We start from the raw sequence: 25,558 nt of genomic DNA, 5'->3' as shown, positions 1-25,558 counted from the left end.
TTAAAGCTGCCAAACACCTTTGCTTTTTTTTTAGGTGCTCCATAGTTTTTAAATGTCACCTTTTGAGAGCTCTCCCATTAATACAACTACACATTCTTATAGCCCAATTTACTCTGTTGATATACAAATAAATAATTTTGACTCCTCAAAAACGTATATGTAGTATGGCTTTTATAATTCACATGAACCTTACATCAACTAAAACTAACATTAAGGGAATTTTTTCCCAATCCAAAAAGTCGACCCACATAAAGATTATTGAGGGAGGAACAGGATTTTTAAAAAAGAAAGTGTATTGTTCAGAGTCCTTTAATAATGCCAAAATGAAAATATGTCAAGATTTTCTTCATACAGATAAACGCTTTTAATTTCTTTAGATGACCTTAACTTACGTGTTTGTGAGTGAAATGATAACTCAACATTTTAAATATCTTTTACATATATACTGACTTTCACAAAGTGCATCAGAAAATTAAAGAAAAAAAACTCCCTGAATTTCAGGAATTCACCAAAAAAACTATTCGAATGAACATTTACAAGAAAATAAAAGAGAACACAATCTTTTGAACCCTATTTATACAGATATTATGAAATACAGAGAAATTGTCACTAGACTTCCAGTTGAATTTCTCACCTTAAGCCTTTTTTGATGCTTCCTTTTTTAGGAAAAAAAAAGTCTCATTGTAAGTAGATATCAAGCAGGACTTGGAGCATTTTATATATAATATAATCCACACAAAGGGTCTGTTTTTATAGGTCCCGTTTGTTTTCAAATGTTCTGACAGTCCTTTGCAGGGTGGTGGCTTGTTTTTGGAGAAAAGGAAAGAGAAGGGCAGTGGAAGGGGTGGGCGATAGAGGAGGGAGCGTTTCTGTATATTGCTCTTTGCTCGAGAAGTTTGTGCAAGTGGTGTGTGTGCGTGTGTGTGTGTGCGCGCGTGTGTACGCGCGTGTGTACGCGCGCGCTTACGCACGCGCGAGGATGCGTACTTATGGTTGTAGGTCTCCTGTGTGTGTTTATGTCTCTGTGTGTAGTTTTTAAAGTGGTGTTTCTGTCGGAGGATGATTCGCTTTTGTTCCTGGACCACGCGTTCGATTCTTGTGTAGGCTCGGACAGCAGAGGGGAGCTCCTAGCGTGGCTGGCGAGGAGCGGCCGGGGAACCGGGTGCGGCTCCACCTCACGCCGGCCCAAAGGCGTCACTGGAGCCCCTGCCAGTCCGTCCCCAGCTCGCTCGCCCTCCCAACCTCTAGCTAGCTCTCGGTGTCTCTACTCGTTCGCTCGCTCGAGCCTCTCGCCAGGCCTCTAAGAGTCGTTGGGGCCAGATGCGGCTTCCTTGCCTCCCGCCGAGGCCGCCGCCGCCGCTGCGGCCGCCGCCGCCGCCGCCGCTGCCGCCGCCCGGGCCGCACTGACGCCGGAGTCGTGCAGGATGAGGTCGGGGGACTCAGAGCGGGGCGTCTCCAGGTTGCTGGCGTCTGTGTCACTGTCGCTGCCCTTTTTGCCCCCGCCGCCCCCGTTATGCGTCTTAATGTGTTTGCTCAGGTGGTCGCTGCGCATGAAGCGCTTGTTGCACACCGGACAGGCAAAGCGCTTCTCGCCGGTGTGAGTCCGCAGGTGCCGCTGCAGCTCGTCCGAGCGCGTGAAGCGCTTGCCGCAGAAGAGCCAGTTGCACACGAAGGGCCGCTCGCCCGTGTGCCAGCGCAGGTGCGCCTTCAGGTGCGACGTCTTGCCGTACACCTTGCCGCAGCCCGGGATGTGACAGCTGTGCAGGCCCTTGCGCCGCAGGCTCGCCCCGGCCGGGCCCAGCCGCTCCGCCTCCTGGCAGTTGGGGCAGTCGCAGGTGGCGCGGCCCGAGTAGCGGCGGGCAGACCGCGCCGAGCTCCCCCCGGCGGCGGCGGCCGCGGCGCCCGAGATCATGGCGCTAGCGGCGGCAGCCGCCACAGCGGCGCTGGAGTCCGAGTAGGAGGGCAGCACCGGCTTGAAGCCGTCCTGGGCCAGCAGGTGCTGGCTTGTGGAGAGCAAGTGCGAGGCGGCGGCGGCCGAGGAGCCGAGGCCAGTAGAGCTGAAGGCCGAGTGCGTGAGCGAGCTGAAGTCGGGATTGTAGGTACCGAGCTGCGAGTGCAGCGAGGCCTGGGGGGCGCCCGAGTGCAGCGAGCTCTGGAGCCCCCCAGCGGGGTTCTGCACCTCCAGCCACGATCCCGGGCTACTGTGCACGTCCCACCATGACGACGCCGCGCCGTTGGTCACCTCGCCCGCTGCCAGCGTCGAGTGGAAGCCTGACTTGTACCACGACTCGTACGGGTGCGCCATACCCACGCGCGGGTACAGGCCGTCGGCCGCCGTGGTGTGCACTTTGGAGATGAAGGCCGACTGGCCTCCTGCCTCCTGCGGGGACACCCCGGCCGCCGCCGCCGCGGCTGCCGCCGAGTTGGAGAAGAGGCCGCCGTAGTCGCTGCTAAACGCCGACGACGTAGGGGACGTGGAGGCCAGGCAGAAGGCGCTGTTGGCTGCGCCCGAACCTCCCGCCAGGCCGCCGGAGCCGCGGCCTCCCGTGGCCACTGCGAAGCCCGAGAGGCTGGAGCCGAGGTTGCAGCTGGACGAGGAGCGCTTCCAGGGGTGGAAGCCGCCCTTGGCGAAGGCGCTCGACTCCGGCAGCGTCGTCAGTGGGCTCGTGTTGCCGATCTTGTTGCAGGTCGCCGCCAGCATGGCCAACGGGGTCGTTCCGAAGCGCGGCTCTTCCTAGAGTGGGTGGAGGGGAGGGAGCAAGGAGGAGGAGGGCAGGAAGAAGTGGGAGGAAGACACAAAGTGCACCCGTGAGCAGCCTCGTCCCCTGCGGCGGGTCCCGGGGGGAGGGGTGTCGTGGCTTCCCGGTTCGCGCCTCCTCCCCGCGCTCTCGCTGAGGATGCGCCGCGCCGCGCCCCGCGCGGAGCAGAGGCGATCACAAGGGCGAGGAGCCCAGCGCTGGAAAGTTGTTCTTTGGTGGGGCTACAAATCAAAGACATCCCGGTTCTCCTCGCCTCGGAAGCTGCAACCCCTGCCCAGAACCGGACTCAGGTTGCTCCCCTTCCGCTCTCCGTAAGCCCGCTCCTCTCTCAGAAGCCCCCAAATCGCCCTTCCGGGTGAAGCACGGAGGTAAACACATAGACTGCAAACACCGGGTGAAAGCGGAGGCGGCCGAAGCAGTGGCCCAGGGGCGGGGGAAACTTGGGCACTCTTTCCAAGGGTGGCTACGATTTGACTCCTCTTTTTTAATAGAAAATGTTTTTAATGTTTACACACCGAAAAGAAAACCCGATGAGGAAAACAAGAATCCGAAGGGAAGCGACTCAGCGATAGATTTCTGTCACAGGCGAACTGGGGAGCCGCAGAAGTGTAAATGTTTGTTAACGTGACTACATGAACTGCAAACCGATTAAGGCTGTTTTCTGGAAACACCACTGTCGCGTAATTGCAACAATCCCCGAAGCAAGGGGGGATGGGATATAAATCACGAGGGGAAGAAAAGAAACCTCTAGGTTTTCTTTAAAACCAAATTAAAAAGGACTTGCTTAACAAATCATTTCTTACAAAGGCACCTCCTAGTTTCCAATAACTTGGAATCAGTCCCGGAAATGTGGAAAGTGCTAAAAGAAGCTGACGCTGCCATCCGGCAGCAACAGTTTCTCCGGAGCCGCGGACCCAGAGAAGCCATAACGAAAAATTACTCCAGTTAGAAGAAGCAATGTGTTGCTGCGCTTCGACTTACCCCGAGTATAGACGTGGCCATAGCAGGTCCCTGGGCTGCGCGGCGGGGCCGGGAGCGGGGCTGAGCCTGGCGGCTGCTCGGGAGAACTGCTCGGGTCCCGCGCGGTTCCCGCGTCCCCGCGCTCGCACCGAGCGGACTCCGGGCTCCCGCCGGCTAAACTCAGCCTAAGTGCGAGGAGCACCCGCTTTGAAGTGCCGCTGGCTGCGCCTCTCGCCCAATGAGGGCGCAGGCGGAGCAGAAGGGAGCTGCCCCGCAGCCAATCAGACGCGCCGACGGGCCCGAGCCCGGGCTCCCGGCGCGTGCCAGTCAAGGCGGCTAGCTAGGTGGGGGGGTCGACCGAAGAGATTATAGTGCAATTAAAAATTTACACACACGCACCAAGCCAGGTTTAAATACCATTGAGACCGAGCCACAAGCCCCCCGAACCACCCCACCCCAGTAAGTTAGGACTGACATCCTACCTACTCCCCACTTGTGGGAAAGGAGGCGAGAAGGGAGGGGGCGCCGAGGCGGAGGCCGCACGAGCAAGGCCCAAGTGGAGACGGAAATGTCAACGCTAACTTTGTCCGCGCTCTTGCCTGTGGAGCACATCAGCTGGAATCCATCATTCTTGCTGGCGATTTTATCATTGTCGTTTGTCTTCTATCCAGTTCCTTATTCCCACTGGATTCGGTTTTACTCACTCTGAGTCACAGTAAGGAGAGGGCGCGAAGGGAGAGCTCCTCCAAGGGTAGAGAGAGAGGCCTTTCGGTCCTGGTCTACACCCACAGACGTGATGGGAGGGCCTGGAGTCTGCTGCATCCCGCCATTTCCCCCCAGCGGTCTAAGTGACTTCCTAATTGTCGCTCTGGCCTCTGACCCGGGGGGTAATACAAATGCCACTCACACCAGAAGCTTGTGGTGGTAATTGAGGGCACTCTTTGTACCGTTTCGCCAGCGCCTAGTACCAGGTTAACCCAGTTGTCAAATATAACTAAACAGTGGGACGTGCTGATTATCTGCCTGGGTTTCGCTGCGGACTGGCATGGGGGTGGGAGGCATCAGCCCTTACAACAAGCTGCACGAAGCTGCTTATTTTCACATTGTAATAACTTTGGAAACAGAGACCCGCGCGAGCCGCGTCCGCCCCCACCACCACCCCCGCTGAAGCTACAGCTTGCTCCGCTGTTTTTTTAACCCGGTGAAGATTTACATGTTACGTTTTAGCCTGGAGTCGAATTTTCTTGCCCCAGTTTCAACCCACTCCCACTCCATACCGCCTGGGCCTAGACACTCCTCTGCTGAGCAAGGGCGCCCTAGTGAGAGGTGATCTTCCCCCAGCGCTTTGCTTTCGTGGACGTGCTACTTAAGGAGCCTCTCTCAGGGACCTCTACCCGCGAGTGCGGGGAACAAGGACACATGGGCGCCGCGCGCTCCACATTTTGCAAGCTGGAAGCATCCTGAAGTCCTCTCCGGATCTGGTCGGTGTGAAAGGTTGTGTCCTCAGACAGACAACTGCGCGTCCTGGAGTCCCTCTGTTTTTCTTCTTTCTGGGTCTTGCTTTCTCTTTCTTCTTCAGAGCCGTCAGGAGCCGCTTTTGAAGCAGAAATACTAGCGCCCTCGGACAGACCTGGGTACTGGTTTTCGTGCACCACATTCCCCTCCAAACCCAGATCCTACTTTTAAAAAGACATTTTAAACCACGAACCTCAAATGCTTGGGTGCAAAAGACGAGTTGTTGCGTAGGGGGAGCAAGTGAGGAGGACATGAAATTGTTCTTGCACTCCTTTTGCAGTATCTCTTGGCCCCAAAGTGCAACCAGCGTGGCTCTTCTCTCGGCTCTAAGATGGAACCTGCGTGCATCCTGGTGCTCTCCGTGGGTGGGGAGGGCTATGTAGGTTGCTTTCTTTGCTTTTCGTTAGAATACCTTTGCTCAGAATGCTTTTTCCTCCCCTTCGGTTTAAGGTGGTGAAAGCACCGAGGAAATTATGACAGAGAAAGAGAAAGGAGAGAGAATACTCGCGTTTCTAAATCGAAGCGCTGTGCCCTGGGGGATTGTGGTGGAAATCCGCGGGGGGTAGGGGAAAGCTGTGACAAGCCCCGGGGGACTCAGGGTGGAGGGTTGAGGGGGAATCCAGGAAGCTTGGAAGAGCCAGAAAGCCCGGCAGGGGGACCTGGGAGCTGTTCCCAACAGGTGACTTCTGCCCTGGAAGGGGAGACTGGTGCTCTGCTTCCTGTAGAGTCTCCGCGTGGATTTACTAATAGAGGGATTGTTAAGTGGCAGCGAGGCGTTTCCGACTCACCCAATGCAGTCCTGGGAGGAGAAGCAAGGAGATATCCCCTTTCCACCTCCTCCCCCACCACAACATACCCTCTCCTTAAGGAAACCTGACAAAGTAATAAATAAGACAATCCGAAAAGCCACTTAGCACTGGTGACATTTTCAAGTCAACCGTTTAAAACAGTTCACGCTCCTACCTCGGGTTCCCGGCGCCCTGTTTGCCTTCCTCCTTTCCTCCTCTTTCCCTCCCCTCCCCCTCCTGCCGTTTTCAATGTAGTTCCAGTTGTCAGATTCTCGACAAGGGTACAGGGATATTCCTTTAGATACACGCGTCGGGATCACAATAAAAGTTAGGGAAATCTTCCAAACCAACGCTGGCAGACACACCGGCCACTTAGACTCTAAGGAGGTACCCCAAGGAAATCTTTCCAGAGAAGTCCAGTTTTTTTCTTTGTGACAGATTTTTTTCATCCTCTAAAAAAATCCAGTTTTTAAACAAAGATCAATGTGTTATGCTAAAGTATTGAGCTGACTGTTAAAACATTTGGGGAAAAAATGACAATGTAACAAAGGCCTGGTTTGGAGTGAATCATCACCCTTTTTAAAAGTTAAAGCAATTTTCAGGAGAATAGCTTTCAGCAAACGCTTTACATTATTCAAAACGGCCAAATAATGCTCTATTATAGCGCCTGAATGCTGCCAGTCAGCCCCTAAGTGCAATTTGTGCAAAGGCCCCGGTGCCTTATCTCCACTTCTTTATAAAGAGGTGAATATAAAACAATTTCTTCCAAACCCAGACAGAGAGCACGAAAATTGCTTCCCTTTCTGCAATCAGGGCAATTTAACTGGAGTGCAATTAGCACTATTAAATGTCGATTCTGCATAAACAAATCTGACTGAGCAGCGAAAGTGGGGTGAGAACCTCATATACACTGAAACTGATTTTTTAAAATTATGTATCCGGGTCCTTTACAATTGATCCGTGACGTTTTTATCTTGGAATATATTTACATTGTAAATACACTATGGTTAAATCAACATAATTTTTTTTTGCAAAAAAGTTTCAATAGGAATCCTAATAAAAAAGAATGGAGTAATTAAAAGAAAGAGTTCACTTCCTTTGAACAAATATTGTTTCCCCATCTTGCCTCTCCCGAGAGCTTTGATATAGAGAAACTGCTCAAGTTGCTGCGTTTAGGAGGCAAAGCCAGGGAAACAATTCCGTCATTAGCACTGATCCGAGGGGTTGGAGCGCTTAGCCACGGGGGGGGTGGGGTGGGGGGGTGGGGAGGAGGCGAGGAGGAGGGGAATGCTTTTCCCTGATGCACCAGAAGCAGGGTGCAGAAGGGGAGGACCAGTTATCTTCTGAATAACTTGAAATATTAGGTGGCTGCCGGGTCTCCCGGGTGCTTTGGCCGGTCGCAGAGTTAGCAGCGGATATACAGCCCAGGGCTGGGGTGGAACTGGGGAGACTTGAGGATGTGGGTGGGAGGCGAGGTGTCCGAGGAAGGAGAAGCCAAGGTTCTCTCCTGGGCCCTGCTGGCCGCTGCCAAAGCCTCTGCCGTCCGTACCCGGATGCCTAGGGGCGGGGAGAGGGGAGAGGGGACAGAGAGGAACCCGTAAAAAGCATTTATCTGACCTGTCCTCCCACCTGCCTTTATTTATTTGCTAAGCCACAGGGCTCCCTTTTTGAATCATTTGCGCAATTAATTATGCTTTTCCATTTGCATGACCTATACTAGAGCAGTGATTATCAGGTCAGCACGATGTGGGAGTTGGGGAGATACATTAATAACTTGAGTTAAGAAAAAAGAAAAAAAAGCTGCCCTGTGTACCATAGTCACCTGCCATGAACAAGGGCGGAGGAAGCCGGTACAGACCATAGCGCCTGTTGAGTGTGGTGAATCCTTCCCACAGTTGGAGTTGGTAAGTGGTGGGTGCAAATGAAATGCAGCTTTTGATTAGAAGGGAATCTTTTATAGTTAACATAAACTCATTTTTAAAAAGCACCAGGCTTGAGATCAAACGGATGGAGAAAATTAATTGAAAATTAATTTTCAATTAATTTTCTCTCCCACAATTTCCGTTGAGCTTTCATTTAATATTTGTTCGAGAATGCCCTCATTCTATCCCAACCCTTGCAAATAAAACAGCAGGAAGGATCAATAGGCCACTAGAACTTTCATCTTTTCTCTCAGAAGTGTTACTGCTATTTAGAGGTGGCAGGAGATGCAAATCCTTCTTGTCTATAAGGTCTCCTGGAGAAACTGAAAACTCCTCGTCTATTAAGTACACTCCAAACATTTGCAACACAACTAATCTGCTGCTAGATGTATCTGGGCCATATATTTTAAGCCTGACTTGATCTGTTTATCTGAGCCAAAAATGTATTAACAATTAAAAGAAAGACTCTGGTATGTCAAAGGAAGGAAGGTGACTGTAGACTGTGTGATGATTTTAATGACTGCAATTATTGGAAGATTATTCAACAAGCATCATAGATTTGTTTACTGCATTGCTCCGAAACTATGGGGGGCCTGTTCAGCTTGGGATTTTACTTTCTGCCTTCCCTTACCAACTACCATAGAGGGGTGTTAGACCTCAGCAAATGTGGCATTCAGTGTTGGCTTTCTTTTTTTAGAGCATTTCTACCCAAGTGAAGCACATTTGTTGTCTCAGCCAACTCTAATGGGACCATCTTTGGAGACATTAAAGCAATCTTTTCACATAGACCCTGAGCTGATAGTAAAAACAAAATAAAACAAAACAAAACACAAAAAAACAAAACACAAAGGCTTTTAGTTATTTAGTCAGCTTCCGCCCAGCCAGGGTACCAGTTTCCTCAGTTTTACCCTTTCATAGGCAGCCTTTGAGGAGACTTCCAACTCTTCCTCCTCCATTCAGGACTTGGAGGAGGCACTGCAACTGCAAGACGTGAAACACGAGCTTCGGCATAGCTCCAGGACTCCATATTGGAGAATGTGTGTTTTTTTCTTCCTTCCTTTTAACACTCTCTTCCCCCCATATTATTTCCTATCACAACCCTTGATGTTGCCCTTTTAGAAATAAGTAAATAAACAGAAGAGTTATGACTAAGGGGCATACCAGTTTGTGACTAAGAAAGTTTTTATTGTATATACAGACACAGGGAATACAAATAAGGAAGATTTCATGAAACTGTCCTCAGTCTACAATAACCTATAAATCACAGCCCAAGCTTTGCTCATCAATGAATTAATGATTTGGAAGTGAGATTTGAAAAGAAAAAAAAAAAGAATAGCCTCCCAGTAAGCCTCTTTTCCTCCCTCCCCTGAGTCACTGAGACTGCAGTGACCTAGTTATCTTGGTGCTCTTCCTGGGTCTGTAATCATCCAGTCTCAAGATTGAGGTGGACTTTGTTGGAATCGAGAACCTTCCCTGTTCAAACAGGAGCCTGCAGAACTCTGCAAGTGGCAATTAGTGGCCTATTACAAGACATTAGATTGATTAATGTACTTGAAACAATGCGAATGATTTATATGGCTGCTTTGGGGTGGGGGGGAGAATAACTCCACATCCTTTACATCCATCGCACTGTTTTGGAGAAGACCCGGGCCCAGCCTCTGTTCATCACTGCTTAGAACCACCAGAGAGATTTATTTAGAAAACTTTTCAAGCAAAGACAACAGGCTCGCCTGGCTCGTCCGGTGGGTGGCGAGATGCACATTCTTTGCCCCTTTCTCTCTTTTCTAAGGAGGAGCTTAGAAAGACCAAGGCCGGGAGGAGCAGCCGGGCGTCACAGCGACCCCACTCTCCTAACGGAGGACACCGCCCGGAGCGGTCCCAGCTGCCTCTCTTCCCCGGATCTGTCCCCGGAGAGGGGGAGGATGAGTTACATATTTGTTTAACGGAGTGTTGGAGAGCTGTGTGGCCTCCTAATTATGGCAGGAACACAGAACCACGAGCCCTTGAAGTTTTTAGGCGAGACTCGGGGAGGAGCGGCGACCCAGCTCCTGCATGCACGTGACGCGGAGGTTGGGGTGGGGGTAGAGAGGGAGGGGACTCCGCGGAACGAAACTCCTCGCTAGGGCTGACTATTTCAGCTAATCTATCTGACGAAGACAAAATTACAACAGAGCTGGAGCGATCAAAGCTGGCCCCGCCACTCCCCTCCTCCCGCCCTCCTTCCCGGCCCAAAGTCTGTTTGTAGTTGTCTCCTCTGCTGCAGACACTCGTAGCTCTTCTCACGACAAGGAAATTCCTGCCAGTTTTTCCAGAGCCTGCAAGGAGAGGACAGACGCACTTCACACTTCCCAGTGAGGGAGAATTCCCTTTGTCTTATCTCCCCCTCCCCCAGTCTGCCATCAGCTCTGAAATAGGGGACAGGAGGCGGGCCAAAGGATCCTGGGAACCGAGGGGGGCGATCAGAACGGCATTCCATGTCCGACTCTGCCCCTGCTTGTCCCTCCTCTTCCTCCTCTGTTTTCTCTTTCCCAACCGTCTCCTCTCTTCCTTTCACCCTCCCTCCTTCCAATCCGTCTAGATCCTCTTACCACTCAGGTCTCCCGGGCTCCCGCGCCCAGAGCCTGGGCAGGCGCTGCTTATTTCCTGGCCTTAGTGGTTTGGCGGGAAAGGGCTTCGTCCTAGCTTGTTCATGGGTGTCTGGGACAAATCCTTTTGTTTGTGTCTAAGTATGGAATGGGAAGCATTCGGGTTGATAATGGGGCATAGAGGGAAGAGGGAGAAAGCCAAGAAACCACATGCATTGGTAGAGTTGCTACCTGTGACTTTTGTAGCCAGTATGCGATGGGAGTCCACGATTTGGAAACTCTTCTAGGTGGATCATGATTTCACACACACACACACACACACACACACACACACACACACACACACACGCACCCCTCCCACCACCACCAGCTGCTCTTATCTATCCTGTATTACCCCATGTCTCACTCTCCTGAGTTCTTCTCTGAGTTAGTTCCTTTCAATCTCCGCCTTCCTAGGACTTCTTCTCAGGGCCCTACAGCTCAGTGAGAGGCTGAGAAAGTCAGTTATAAAATTCCCACCAAGAACCCAGGCACTCCTGTGACACCCCCAGGAAGAGGACTTCCTGGGTCCACACTTTCATGCTTTCAGGATTTCAGCCACTTTAGAATCCGGCCCTGCGCGGGTTAGCCTCTCTTGTCACACCCACTCGCACCGCGAGACCAGACTGACACCTTTCCACTCTGACTCACTTCTTGAAGTATCAGAGCCGGGGATACAGAAGGGCAGAGGGAAGGCCAGCATTCATAGACACGTGAACGTCCCTTGCTCCCCCTCCCGCGATCTCATGCAGAATGCACATTGATGACACACATACACTTACTCTGGCAAGCACCAACGACGTCCATCCTCCTTCCCAGCCAGGCAGCAGCGGAAGAGACGGCCTTGAGGCAGGTGACATCGCCGCGGGGAGGCGGACTCCGCGCCCCAGATGCCACCCTTGGAGCGGGGATGTTGAGGTCTCCCAAAGCCAGCTGTGGGCCTCCCTGGCCTGGAGGCCTGTGGCCTTGCAGCGGCTGGGCCTCCCCTCCGCCTCCTGTCCCGCTCCGGGCACCGCCTCTTGCTCTGAGCCCCTCTCCGCACCTCCGCGGTCGCAGCCCGAGAGGGCGCGTCTCCGAGAAGCCTGCCGCCCTCCCGCCTTCCATAGGCTCGGTTACATCTGGGATGCATTGTCCCTTAATTGTCAATAGCATTATTGTGATCAAGTGAACGTTGCTAATCTCTACATTTATTGTTTAGGTAAATAGAGGCTGCGTTTAATCAATACCCAGGGCCCCAGCCCTCGCAGAGCCAAGTAACTTAAGTCAACGGTGAAGATTTCAGTGTGTGCGTAATTACAGAGCACGCGGAATATTCACTCCAGCCTAATCCCACATCTCTTCTACTACCCTGGGGGAGCCGGAGGAGGGAACTCGAGGAATCTCCACCCTCCAAAAGATTGAGGGCCGGCTCCATCCGGGGAAGAAGAGGACTTGGTGCCTGTGACACCGCGCGCCTGTCACGGGGGCCTGAGGTGGACTAGGGATGCCCGGACCCACCTCCGTGCGGTTGGATTCCGCGCTGTGCGCTGTCTCCCTGCAGCCTTCGGAGCCCCTCCCCTCTAAATCTACCTCTGTGAAGAGGAGGGCTCCCCACTGGGCAGGTCCCCGCCCAGCGGGAAGGCTGAGGGCGGGGCCCCGAGAGGCGGGTCGCCGGGTGCTCCCCACGCCCGGGCCTGCGCGAGCTGACTCCCTGTTTCCTCCCCGGCTGTTGAGAGCTGCCGGGTTCCTTGCCCGGCGGGAACTTTGTAGAATACCACGCTTGGGCGCCCAGAGAGCAGGCTATTTGCGCTTCTTCTTAGATAGCTATTGTTTCCTAAAAGAGTACCTTTGCCCTCTGAGACCGAGAGGCTCTGGTGTTCGCAGCAGGGGGTGGGCAGGCCTGGAGAGGTGGGCGGTCCGCTCTGCCGAGCCGTGGTGTCGGCTCCTTACACAGCCCTGCTGCTGCTCTGGCCTCAGAGTGAGGGTCTCTGCGCCTCGGCAGGGAAACGGTTACTTGGGACTCTTCCCAGTGGCTTTTAAAAGAACTCGAGACCTCCCCAACGCCCTGCAGTGGGGCCCAGGAGGCTGACCCTGTTTGAGGCACTAACACTTTTCTCCTTGAGCAGTTTGTCGCTTGGAGTTTGTTTCTCCTGGTGCCTCTTTCTCAGCTCCATTCCCGAGAACGTTCAATATAAACAACCTATAAATCCAGTTGTAATCAGATACCCGCGTTGCATGGAATTGTCCCACTTTAAATAAGCTGGATTCTAAAGTCAACTCTTCATTTGTAAGTTTAGGGTGTCGGTGCAACCACCGAACTAAATTACAGCTGGAGCTTGAATTAGGGCCTACAGTATTGAATGGCAGCTGGCTGTTTTTAATTTTTGGAATTGAACAGTTCTCGTATAAGGTATCTCTCTCTCTGCTTTCTCCTTCCCTTAAAAGTTGAATAGCGTTTTGAACAAGAGGAAAATTAAACACAAATGTCAGTGCAATCCCGAAAACCGTTTTCTTCCTGAGCCTCTCCTCCACCAACCCCACGCTAGCACCCAAGCCTGTGACTCTCCTTATCAGGTAGGCTGGCCTCTCACCGCCCTGCCGCAAATCATCCTGCCAGTCAGTCCGCAGGGCAGATTAATAAGGTTGCAGATTCTTGACTGGAGATGTCAACTTAACTTTTTCTGGGTTGTGGTTGTTTTTAAGCTAGGACAAGGGGGAAAAAGGCAAGGGGGCAGATGGCCAGAGCTCCTAGGTGGGCACAAACTCTTTGGGGCTCTCAGGAGCTAGGTGTGAGTTAAGGACCCCCACTTAATGTTGTGATCTTGGGTAAGGCAAGAAAGTTCTAAGTTTTCTTGTCTCTGACATGAAGCTAATAATTTAAACTTCGAGGGATTGTTATAAAGGTTAAATAAAACTATACGGGGGAATTCCTAGCAAGGTGCTCAAAACTTAATAGTTGAGCTACAAAAAAAAGTTCTTGCCTTTCGGTTTCCACTGAAAGTATTCCCACCTAAAACTCACATAGAGTGGCCGGTTAGCTCAGTTGGTTAGAGCCTGGTGCTAACAGCACCAAGGTTGCTGGTTGGATCCCTGCATGGGCCACTGTGAGCTGCGCCCTCCTTAAAATAAACAAACAAACAAATAAATTAACAAACTTATATGGGACTAAGGACAAAATCAGCAGCTACTATAAAACAATTTGTGTGTGTGTGTGTGTGTGTGTGTGTGTGTGTGTGTGTGTGTGTAAAGCACAGGACCTGGTACAAAATCAGGTTGGATGAAGATGAATGTAATGGTAGCTACCAGCTGCCTGTTTTGGATGGGGTAAGGTTAGCTGCTCCAGTCAGAAACACATTTCATGGTCTGGCTTTCACTGTGTGAAAGAGGAGGCATTTTCTCTGATAGTAATAGCTAAAATTTACTGAGCATGTATTATAATGCAGGCACTCTGCCAAGTGCTTTTCATACAGCATCTCATTTAACACACCCAATAACTTATCAGGTGAGTATTATTGCTGTCTCTCTTTTTAAACTTTTATTATGGAAAATCTCAAATATATATATATATATATTTAAAAGTAGAGAATACTATAATTAACCTCTCTATGTCCATCATCCAGCATCAACAATTGTCAGCTCATAGCCAAACTTGTTTAATCTCTACCCTATTTTTTCTCCTCCTTTATTTTGAAGCAAATCTTAGACATTATATCATTTTATTTGTAGATATTATAGTATCAAAATATCAAAAGACAATTTAAAAAACCCCCACAATACCATGTTATAATCATATCTAAACACATTTGAAATAATCCCTTAATATTACCAAATAGCTAAGCAGTGTTCAAGTCTCCCCAGTTGTCTCATAAATGACTTTTTGCAATTACTTTTTTCCCCCAAATCAGAACTAAGTAATGTCCACACATTTAGTTTCTCAAGTCTCTTTTAATCTATAGGTCCCTCTCCCTCTTTTTCTTTCCTTGCAATTTATTTATTGAAGTAACCAAGTCATTTGTTCTGATATCTTTTTTATAAATGAAGAAGTAGGCTCAGAGAGGTTAAAGGAATTTAGTAAGAGATAGAAAAGGAATTCAGTCCTAGAATCCAAGAATCCAAGTGCTTAATGGCTTTATTATATTCCCTTGAAATCAAGTGATGAAAAGCAGGACACAGGAAAAACACAATCACCCATAAAAGGTTTCAGAATATGCATGACTCCCCTAAGTAACCAGTTCCTTTACCAAGAGCCCACAGAAAACCATTCACTTAAAACCCAGGCAGGGTTTGAAATGTGGGAAGAGAAATTGAAAACAGCATAACCCAGTATCCTCCTTATGTTTTGAATCTGACCAAATAATTCTGCGTGCAAGTGTATCTATAACATGGTGAAGGGATTTTTATTTCCAACAAGTATTCAGCAAAGTAAAAACATTTCTTGAATGAATTTACCACTTTCCTTTTTTTATCTTCTCCTTCTTTACTTTCCTCCTATTTTCTCCTTTTCTCTGTTCTCAATAGCTAGCTAGATAAGGAGAAAACATCTCTTACATAGTTATTTTAAAATACCAGTCAAATTAACAATTTGGTAGTTTGATATGTGATATCTGGCTTTTGTCATGGTAGTTTTGAAACCATAATTACCCTAGCAACTGAATACATTTTTTCTTTAAAAAATTTTTAGCTGTCTGGAAGAGAAAAAAAGAAAGAAAGAAAGAAAGGAAAAGAAAACTTCTTGCCAGAATTTTCCCATAATAGCTTCCATTAACTGTAGGGACTTCTATTGGAGAGGCCAGCACTGCTGTCTCCTGCTGTCACCCATCATTCACTGATCTAGCAGACGTTTTGTTTGATAAGGCCAATTTGAGCTTTATAAAACATTTAATTTTTTCACTTCCTAGGAGCAAATACCAGTAAGGATGGGATTCAGCATTTATCACTGGATACCTACGAGTGGAGCTTCTAGGTGAGAAGAAACACTGAAATAAACCTAAGGGCTTTGTTTATTTTATTTATTTATTTTAAAAGATTTTATTGGGGAAAGGGAACAGGACTTTATTGGGGAACAGTGTGTACTTCCAGGACTTTTTCCAAGTCAAGTTGTCCTTTCAATCTTATTTGTGGAGGGTGCAGCTCAGCTACAAGATCCAGTTGCCATTGTTAGTTGCATGGTGCGCAGCCCACTATCCCTTACGGGAGTCGAGGAATCGAACCAGCGACCTTGTGGTTGAGAGCCCACTGGCCCATGTGGGAATTGAAGCCTTCGATTAGGAGCATGGAGCTCCAACCACCTGAGCCACTGGGCTAGCCCCAGGGCTTCATTTATTTTAAAACAAACAAGAGAAGTGACATCATAGGAATGGTGGCAGTGAGGTGATCTTCTTGAGTTCTCCTCTGGAACTTACCACAAATCGAACATCTATAACCCATCAAAGGACTTTCTGCTCATCACACAGAACAGCTAAGAGACTCGTACGAGGATTACTTGAAGGGCCCAGGCCAAGAGGCACAAGATTTAACACACCCAGAGGCCAACTCCAGACCAAACCAGAGTATTACCGGGTTTGACTTACAAGTGACACACCCAGAAGGAATTCTCTACAGGCACAAGAGCCCATAGGGGCCAAGCCTCATCTGAGCGGTCATCCCTCACACAGCAGCTCATCCACTGTGGGCATAGCCAGTTCTCACAACTAGTCAGCCTTGGAGTCAATCCCACCTACTGACAAGCCAACAGCAATTAAAGCTCAACTTTAACAGGATACACACAACACAAGGGTCACCTTTGGAGCACACACACAGGAGAATAGGGAAGTGGTGCAAGTCAAATATAAAGGACACATACTACATAAGATCACCCAGCAAAGACCAAGAACCCTAGGGGATCTACCTAATACATCAAAGCAAACACAGCGAGTTAGCCAGAATGGGGAAACAAAGAAACATATCCCAAATAAAAAAACAGAAGAAACCTCCAGAATTAGAACCAAATGAAGTAGAGGTAACTAAACTATCAGAGACAGAATTCAGAACACTGATGATAAGAATGTTTAAGAAGCTTAGTGACGACATAAAGAAGGATAGAGAAATCATAAAGAACAACCAGTTAGAACTAAAGAATACAGTAACTGAAACAAAGAATACATTTGAAGGAATTGTGAGCAGGTTAAATGAGGCAGAGGATCGAATCAGCAATTTAGAAGACAAGTTAGCAGAGATCACCCAAGCAGAACCACAAAAAGAAAAAAGAATAAAAAACAATGAAAATGGTTTAAGAGACCTCTGGGATAACATCAAGTGCAACAACATGAGCATCATAGGAATACCAGAAGGTGAAGAGAGGAAGCAAGGGATAGAGAACATATTTGAAACAATAATGATGGAAAACTTCCCTAACCTGGTGAAGGAAACTGACATACAAGCCCAGGAAGTGCAGAGAGTTCCAACCAGGATAAACCAAAACAGGCCCACACCAAGACACGTTATAGTTAAAATGCAAAGGTTAAAGACAAAGAGAGAATCCTAAAAGCAGAAAGAGAAAGACAGCAAGTTACATACAAGGGAACACCTATAAGACTATCAAATGATTTTTCTACAGAAACTTTGCAGGCCAGAAGGCAGTAGCAGGAGGTATTCAAAGTGATGAAAAACAAAGGCCTACAACCTACATTGCTTTATCCAGCAAGGCTATCATTTAAAATTGAAGGTGAAATAAAGAGCTTCCCAGAAAAGAACAAGCTAAAGGAATTCATTACCACCAAACCAGCAAGGCAGGAAATGTTAAGAGGGCTTCTGTAAACAGAAGAAAGATGAAAACAATCTAACCAATGAAGACCAGAAATATAAATAACAAAATGGTAATAACTATATACCTATCAACAATCACTTTAAATGTAAATGGATTAAATGCTCCAATCAAAAGACATAGGGTGGCTGAATGGATAAGAAACCAAGACCCTTGCATATGCTGTATATAAGAGACTTACCTCAGATCAAAAGACACACACAGGTTGTAAGTGAAGTGTTGGAGTAAGATATTTCAGGCAAATGGAAATGAGGAAAAAGCTGGAGTAGCAATACTTACATCTGACAAAATAGACTTTAAAATGAAGAATATATTGCAAGACAAAGATGGGCACTACATAATAATAAAGGGATCGATCCAACAAGAGGACATGACCCAATTAAAATCTATGTACCCAACCCAAATATATAAAACAGGTATTACTGACATAAAGACAGAAATCAACAGTAACACTATCACAGTAGGGTATTTCAACACACCACTGACAACAAGGGACAGGTCCTCCATACGGAAAATAAATATGGAAACAGAGGCCTTAAATGACACAATGGACCATTTGGATTTTTTTTTTTTTTCTAAAGATTTTATTGGGGAAGGGGAACAGGACTTTTATTGGGGGAACAGTGTGTACTTCCAGGCCTTTTTTCCAAGTCAAGTTGTTGTCCTTTCCATCTTAGTTGTGGAGGGCGCAGCTCAGCTCCAGATCCAGTTGCCTTTTCTAGTTGCAGGGGGCACGTGTGCCCACCATCCCTTGCGGGAGTCAAACCGGCAACCTTGTGGTTGAGAGGACGCACTCCAACCAACTGAGCCATCCGGGAGCTAAGCAGCAGCTCAGCTCAAGGTGCTGTGTTCAATCTTAGTTGCAGGGGGCAGAGCCCACCATCCCTTGAGGGACTCGAGGAATTGAACTGGCAACCTTGTGGTTGAGAGCCCACTGGCCCATGTGGGAATCGAACTGGCAGCCTTCGGAGTTAGGAGCATGGAGCTCTAACCGCCTGAGCCACCGGGCCGGCCCGGACCATTTGGATTTAATCGATATTTTCAGGGCATTTCACCCCAAAACAGCAGAATACACATTCTTCTCAAGGGCACATGGAACATTTGCCAAGATAGAACACATGTTAGGCCACAAAACAAGTATCAATAAATTTAAGAAAATTGAAATCATACCAAGTGTCTTCTCTGACCACAGTACTATGAAATTAGAAATCGATTACAGGGAAAAAATTGGAAGACACACAAATACGTGGGGGCTGAATAACATGTTACTAAATAATGAATGAGTGAACAATGAGATAAAGGAAGAAATCAAAAGATATCTCGAGACAAAAGAAAATAAAAACACAATGACCCAAGATCTATGGGATGCAGCGAAAGCAGTCCTAAGAGGGAAATTCATAGCAATGCAGGCCTACTTAAAGAAATAAGAAAAATCACAAATCAACAGGTTATCCTTACACTTAAGGGATCTGGAAGGAGAACAGCAAAATAAGCCCAAAGGAATATAAGGAAGGAGATGATAAAAATCAGAACAGAAATAAACGCAATAGAGACAAAAAAAAAAAAAAAAAAAAAAAAAGGACAAAAGATCAATGAATCCAAGAGCTGGTTTTTCAAGAAGATAAACAAAATCGACAAACCTTTAGCCAGACTCATCAAAAAAGAGAGAGAGAGAGAAGATGCAAATTAATAAAATCAGAAATGAAAGAGAAGTAACAACAGACACCACAGAAATATAAAAAAATTTAAGAAATTACTATGAGCAACTATATGCCAGCAAATTAGACAGCCTGGAAGAAATGGACAATTTTCTAGAAGCATACAACCTTCCAAGGCTAACTCAAGAAGAAACAGAAAACCTGAATGGACTGATTACTACCAGGGAAATTGAATCAGTAATCAACAAGCTCCCAACAAACAAAAGCCCTGGACCAGATGGTTTTACAAGTGAATTTTACAAAACATTCAAAAAAGAATTATCACCTATTCTCCTCAAACTATTCCAAAAAATCCAGAAGAAGGGAAGGCTCCCAAACACTTTTTATGAGGCCACTATCACCCTGAACCCAAAATCAGACAAAAGCATTACAAAAAAAGAAAACTACAGGCTGATATCCCTAATGAACATAGACGCAAAAATCCTCAACAAAATATTAGTGAACAGAATTCAGCAATACATTAAAAAGATCATACACCATGAGCAAGTGGGATTCATTCCTGGTATGCAAGGTTGGTTCAACATCCACAAATCAATGAATGTGATACACCACATTAACAAAATGAAAAATAAAAATTATATGATTATATCAATAGATACAGAAAAAGCATTTGACAAAATCCAGCAGCCATTTATGATAAAAACTCTTAAGAAAGTGGGAATAGAGGGACCATCTCTCAACATAATAAAGGCCATATATGATAAACCCACAGCTAACATCATACTCAATGGGGAAAAGCTAAAACCATTCTCCTTAAGGTCAGGAACAAGGCAAGGTTGCCCACTTTCTCCACTTCTATTCAACATAGTTCTAGAAATTCTAGCCACAACAATCAGACAAGAAAAAGAAATAAAAGGCATCTAAATTGGTAAGGAGGAAGTAAAATTGTCATTATATGCAGATGACATGATACTATATAGAGAGAACCTCAAAGACTCCACCAAAAAACTATTAGAACTGATAAATGAATTTAGTAAAGTAGCAGGATACAAAATTAATATTCAGAAATCAGTTGCATTTGTATATACCAATAATAAAATATCAGAAGGAGAAATTAAGAAAAGAGTCCCATTTACAATTGCTTCAAAAACTATAAAATACCTAGGAATAAATTTAACCAAAGAAGTAAAATACCTGTACTCAGAAAATTATAAGACACTGAAGAGAGAAATTAAAGAAACAAATAGATGGAAACACATACCATGCTCATGGATAGGAAGAATTAATATCTTTAAAATGTCCATACTGCCTAAGGCAATATACAGATTCAACGCAATTCCTATCAAACTACCAAGAACATTTTTTACAGAAATAGAACATAAAATCTTAAAATTTATATGGAGCCGTAAAAGACTCCGGATAGCCTCGCCAATCTTGAGAAATAAGAACAAAGTGGGAGGTATCATGATACCTGACATCAAATTATACTACAAGTCTATAGTAATCAAAACAGCATGGTACTGGCATAAAAACAGACACATAGATCAATGGAACAGAATAAAGATCCCAGAAATAAATCCATGCAGATATGGTCATTTAAACTACAACAATGGAAGCAAGAATTTACCTTGGGGTAAAGATAGTCGATTCAATAAATGGTGCTGGAAAACCTGGACAGACACATGCAAAAAAATGAAGCTGGACCACCTCCTTACACCATATACAAGAATAAATTCAAAATGGATTGAAGACTTAAATGTAAGATCTGAAACTATAAAACTCATAGAAGAAAATATAGGAAGAAAGTTTACAGACATTACCCAGAGTAATATTTTTACTGATATGTAGTCACACAACAGCCTAGCCAACTGTCCCCCCATGTCTTTCCTTAAGGAAAGAAGAGTCTGTGAGACTGTGCCTTTCTGGGACTCTGTTCCATCCTTGTGTTTACAACTTATGTCTCTCTATCTGGTCCCCAAAAGATGGTTTGCAGCCAAAGATAAGATATCTCACGGGAGATACAACCTAAGCCAGGCGGAACCGAGTGGGGACCCCCAATGAGCTGCCTTAGAAAAATATGGGAAGGGGCCTTGCCTCCCCTTCCCCCTGCCTGGGAAAAGCCATTGCCGGCTCTGGCTTTTCTCTCGCAGCTGTTTGTGAGAGAAGTCATGAGGACAACAAAGATCAGTTCTCTCACTTATCCCAACAGAGCTGTTACAATAGGAGAGACTTGACCCTGAGAGGGTACATACCTTAGGTAAGACATCATGGGACCTTGTGCTTCGGCTGTTTACAGACAAAGGGTGATTGGAATAAACATTTTTGTGCTATAATGTATGAGTCTCACAGACCGTGTAAGAAACAATGTTACTTTCTTGTTTTCATATACCTATCAATAAAAACCTTCAGTCGGCCTTATTCTGGGCTCCAGTCCTCTGAGACTGAGAGACCCCTGGCCTTTTGGGAGATTTAACTGCATTAAGTCTCAGTTTGTTTCTTTCTTAAAAACTTAACCCAAGCCGACCCTTCTCGCACCCTCACTGCCCCTGTTGCGCTGGACGCAACACTGATATATCCCCTCAGGCAAGGGAAGTTAGAGAAAAAAATAAACATATGGGATTACGTCAAACTAAAAAGTTTTTTCACAGCAAAGGAAACCATCAATAAAACAAAAAGGGAGCCTACTGAATGGGAGAAGATATTTGTCGATGGTATAGTTGATAAGGGGTTAATATCCAAAATTTATAAAAAACACATTCAACTCAACACCAAAAAAACAAACAATCCAATTAAAAAATGGGCAGAGGACATGAAAAGACATTTTTCTAAAGAGGACATACAGATGGCAAACAGACATATGAAAAAATGCTCAACCTCACTAATCATTAGAGAAATGCAAATAGAAACCACAATGAGATACCACCTCACTTCGGTCAGAATGGCTATTATCAATAAATCAACAAACAAGTTCTGATGAGAATGTGGAGAAAAGTGAACCCTCGTGCACTGTTGGTGGGATTGCAGATTGCTGCAGCCACTATGGAAAACAATATTGAGGTATCTCAAAAAATTGGATATGGAACTACCTTATGACCCAGCAATTCCACTCTTGGGTTATCTATCCAGGGAATTCCAAAATGCTAATTTAAAAAAAATGTATGCATCCCTGTGTTTATTGCAGTGCTATTCACAATAGCCAAGACATGGAAACAACCAAAATGCCCATTGGTAGACGACTGGATTAGGAAACTGTGGTACATTTATACAATGGAGTATTACGCAGCCATAAAAAAGAACAAAATCTTACCATTTACAATGATATGGATGGACCTAGAGAACATTATGCTAAGTGAAATAAGTCAGACAGAGAAAGACAAATACCATATGATTTCACTTATATGTACAATGTAAAGAATAGAATAAATGAACAAGCTAATCAGAAACATAGAGGAAAAACTGAGGGTTGCTAGATGGGAAGGGTGGTAGGGAAAAGGGAGAAGGTGAGGGGATTAGAAAGCACGTTTAGTAACCACCAGATTGCCATGGGGATACAAAAGTCAATTTGGGGAATATAATCAATAAAGTAAAGATTTTGTAGGGTGTTAGATAGGCACATGTCTTATTAGGGAGACCACCTCAGGGATGGTGTTGATGCCTGATCACTGTGCTGTACGCCTGAAGCTGAACAATAATGAATGTCAACTATAATTATACATATACATATATATATATACATATACATATACATATACATATACATATACATATACATATATATATATATATATATGTATATATATATATATATGCACAAGAAGTGGAGTACAGCATAAGGAATAGAGACAGTAGAAATGTAACGGCTGTATGCAATGTCAGAGGGGTAGTAGACAGGGGTAGGAGGGTGTGGGGGCAGAGCCCCAGAAAGCAGTTTCCAGGCTCTTGGCCTCACATAGAAAGGTGCTGGCTCAGGTAGTAAATGGCCACCACTGTGATTGCATGGCCATCAGCTGTGGCTAGTTGGCCGTCAGCTGTAACCAGTGAGCCATTGGCCACTAATATAACTGCTGTGGCTACGCTAGCAGGAAATGGGGGCTAGCAAGAAGATGGTGGCTGGGCCTGCAAGCGGCGGAATGAGGGTTGCAGATCATGTAGGTCCTGTTTCCTGTTTTTCCAACCCAGCCGCCAGCGAGAATATAGTGGTATGACTCCCCTATCTATGTGTGGGGACAGAGCCCCAGAGAGCAGTTTCCAGGCTCTCGGCCTCACATGGAAAGGTGCTGGCTCGGGTAGTAGATGGCCATCAGCTGTGACTGGTTGGCCATCAGCTGTAACCAGTGAGCCATTGGCCACTAATATAACTGCTGCGGCTACGTTGGGGAGTCGAGGAGGGTCGAGGAGAGTCGTTGGTCGGTTGGCAGAAAAGCGGACAGCAGGTTGCACGTCGTGTGAATCCAGCCTCCAGGGAGACTATAGTGGTATGACTCCCCTACCGATGGCTCTGTGGGTGTTCTTTTTTGGCCTCACCATCCTGTGTTCTTATGTGGGGAGTGGGACCAGAGACCCAGCATGACACCCCGCATGACACATGGCGCAGTGAGCAGGGTCTCCTGCATGACACATGGTGCAGTGAGCAGGGTACGGTGCCGGCCAAAGTTCTCCGAAGGGCAGTGGAGCAGTTTGTGCGTATGAAAGCTCAATCTCAGGAAGACCAGGAGGAGCAGCTGCCAGAGAGCTGGACCCCGTGGAGGGGTGGAAAGACATGTACGTTTTCCCAACCAGCATAAGCCGGAGAAAGTGAAGGACGTTGCGGCCCTGTGGGCTGGGAAGGGCTTGCTGAGGCAGCCTGGATGCAGGACTTGTAGTCCCAGGAAGAAACGCTTGCTGAGTTCTCTGTGGGAAATGAGGGTAAGGTCAAGGTCGTTCCTCACCCCCCAGGACAGCCCTGGCGAATGACTATGGACTATGGGGAATGGGCTCCATCCCTAATTTAATGGACAGCTTGACTGTTTGCTTGGGAACATGCCACCATGTAGTGGAACTGGTGGATGTTTGTTTTTGTGTCTTGATCGGCCGCCGTGGAGAATATGTGAGAAAGACTGGCTGTGCCCAGGAAGACTGGTGGTACCCTGAGAACCCTGGCTGAGCCCAGGAAGTCTGGCTGCGCCCAGAGAGAGTGGCAGTGCCCAGAGAGTGTGCCCAGAGAGAGTGGCTGTGCTCGGGGAGACTGGTGGTACCCTAAGAAGCCCAGTAAGTCTGGCTGTGCCCAGAAGTACTGGTGGTGCCCTGAGAAACCCTGGCTGTGTCCAGGATATTGCGTTCACCTCCAGGCTCCTCGCACAGGGCCCCTTGTCGAAGACGCTTGTTGCATAGATTGTGAGGCAAGACCCTGTAGGGGTGGAGTGTGGGGACAGAACCAGGAGTGCAGTTTCCAGGCTCTCAGCCTCACATGGAAAGGTGCTGGCTTAGGTAGTAAATGGCCATCAACTGTGATTGGATGGCCATCAGCTGTGGCTTGTTGGCCGTCAGCTGTAACCAGCGAGCCATTGGTCACTAATATAACTGCTGTGGCTATGCTAGCAGCAAATGGGGGCTAGCAAGAAGATGGTGGCTGAGCCAGCAAGCGATGGAGTGGGGTTTGCGGATCGTGTGGCTCCTGCTTCCTGTGTCTCCAACCCAGCCGCCAGAGAGAATATAGTGGTATGACTCCCCCATCTATGGCTCCATGGGTGTTCCTTTTTGGCCTCACCATGTCCTGCGTTCTTATGTGGGGAGCGGGACCAGAGACCCCGCATGACACCCCGCATGACAAAGGGTTATTTCTTTGTGAGGGGTATAAATGATAAATGTGTAACTATTACAGTGTTTTGTTCACATAAAACTAATAAAAACATAATTTAAACAAAATTAAAAAAACAAGAAAAAGAAGTGAGGGATGGCTAAAAGACATTAGATCAGTCCCTAGAGACTTAGCAAGAACAAAAAAGTGAGTAGAAGAACCGATAGTCTACTATGGAATCTTTCTGGAAACACCTGGTAGGTGTAGAGTTGCCAAAGTGCATGCAGTTGCCAATGATGCTAGTTAATACGTAAGATAAGGAATAAGAAAGGGGGTGACACACATTGCATTGGGTTGGGTTTCATAGATTTGATAAACTCTGTGTTAGCATTTCAAGGGGGTGAAGTAGAGAAGAATCAGCAAGGGGAAAAGGTGTACATTAGGGGTTTTTGGGAGCAACTAGACTCTGAGCATTTGTGAGAATATTCACTTGTTTCTGAATAAAATTTCCCTCACAGTCATGCTCCTAATGCACATAGCTCTAAACAAAACAAAACAAAACAAAACAAAACAAAACAAAACAAAAACCCCACCTGATTATATGAAATTACAAATACTCATATCCTTTTTCTTGAATAGAAAGAAGAAGGTTGGTTTTAACACCTGGGGCTATGGTCAGGGTAAATCAAAAGGGAGCAAAAGAAATGCTGGGTGATTTTGCTAGTGTTGGTAAGATGCCTACGTTTATGCATCACTTAGGGGATTGTTTATTTTG

General features: G+C 46.8%; 1 protein-coding gene across 2 annotated transcripts; it reads right to left on the bottom strand.

Moving 5' to 3' along the window:
- Nucleotides 1–293: 293 nt before the first annotated feature.
- On the bottom strand, nucleotides 294–12,176 carry SP9 (Sp9 transcription factor). Of its 2 annotated transcripts, none has more exons than XM_088793981.1 (2): nucleotides 11,351–12,176; nucleotides 294–2,734 (listed from the first exon to the last, which is right to left on the bottom strand). In XM_088793981.1, exons 1-2 carry the CDS (start codon nucleotides 11,426–11,428, stop codon nucleotides 1,301–1,303), a joined length of 1,512 nt encoding a protein of 503 aa, XP_088650107.1. In that variant the 5' UTR covers nucleotides 11,429–12,176; the 3' UTR covers nucleotides 294–1,300. The 2 variants fall into 2 exon arrangements, with proteins under 2 accessions (XP_088650107.1, XP_019583024.2); XM_019727465.3 differs by lacking the exon at nucleotides 11,351–12,176 and adding an exon at nucleotides 3,741–3,897.
- Between the last annotated feature and the right edge of the window lie 13,382 nt (nucleotides 12,177–25,558).

Source organism: Rhinolophus sinicus, chromosome 17 (assembly GCF_057876585.1).
Source record: "Rhinolophus sinicus isolate RSI-liver-muscle chromosome 17, RSI-T2T, whole genome shotgun sequence".
NCBI lineage: Eukaryota > Metazoa > Chordata > Mammalia > Chiroptera > Rhinolophidae > Rhinolophus > Rhinolophus sinicus.
This window is presented reverse-complemented; position numbering and strand designations above follow the sequence as displayed.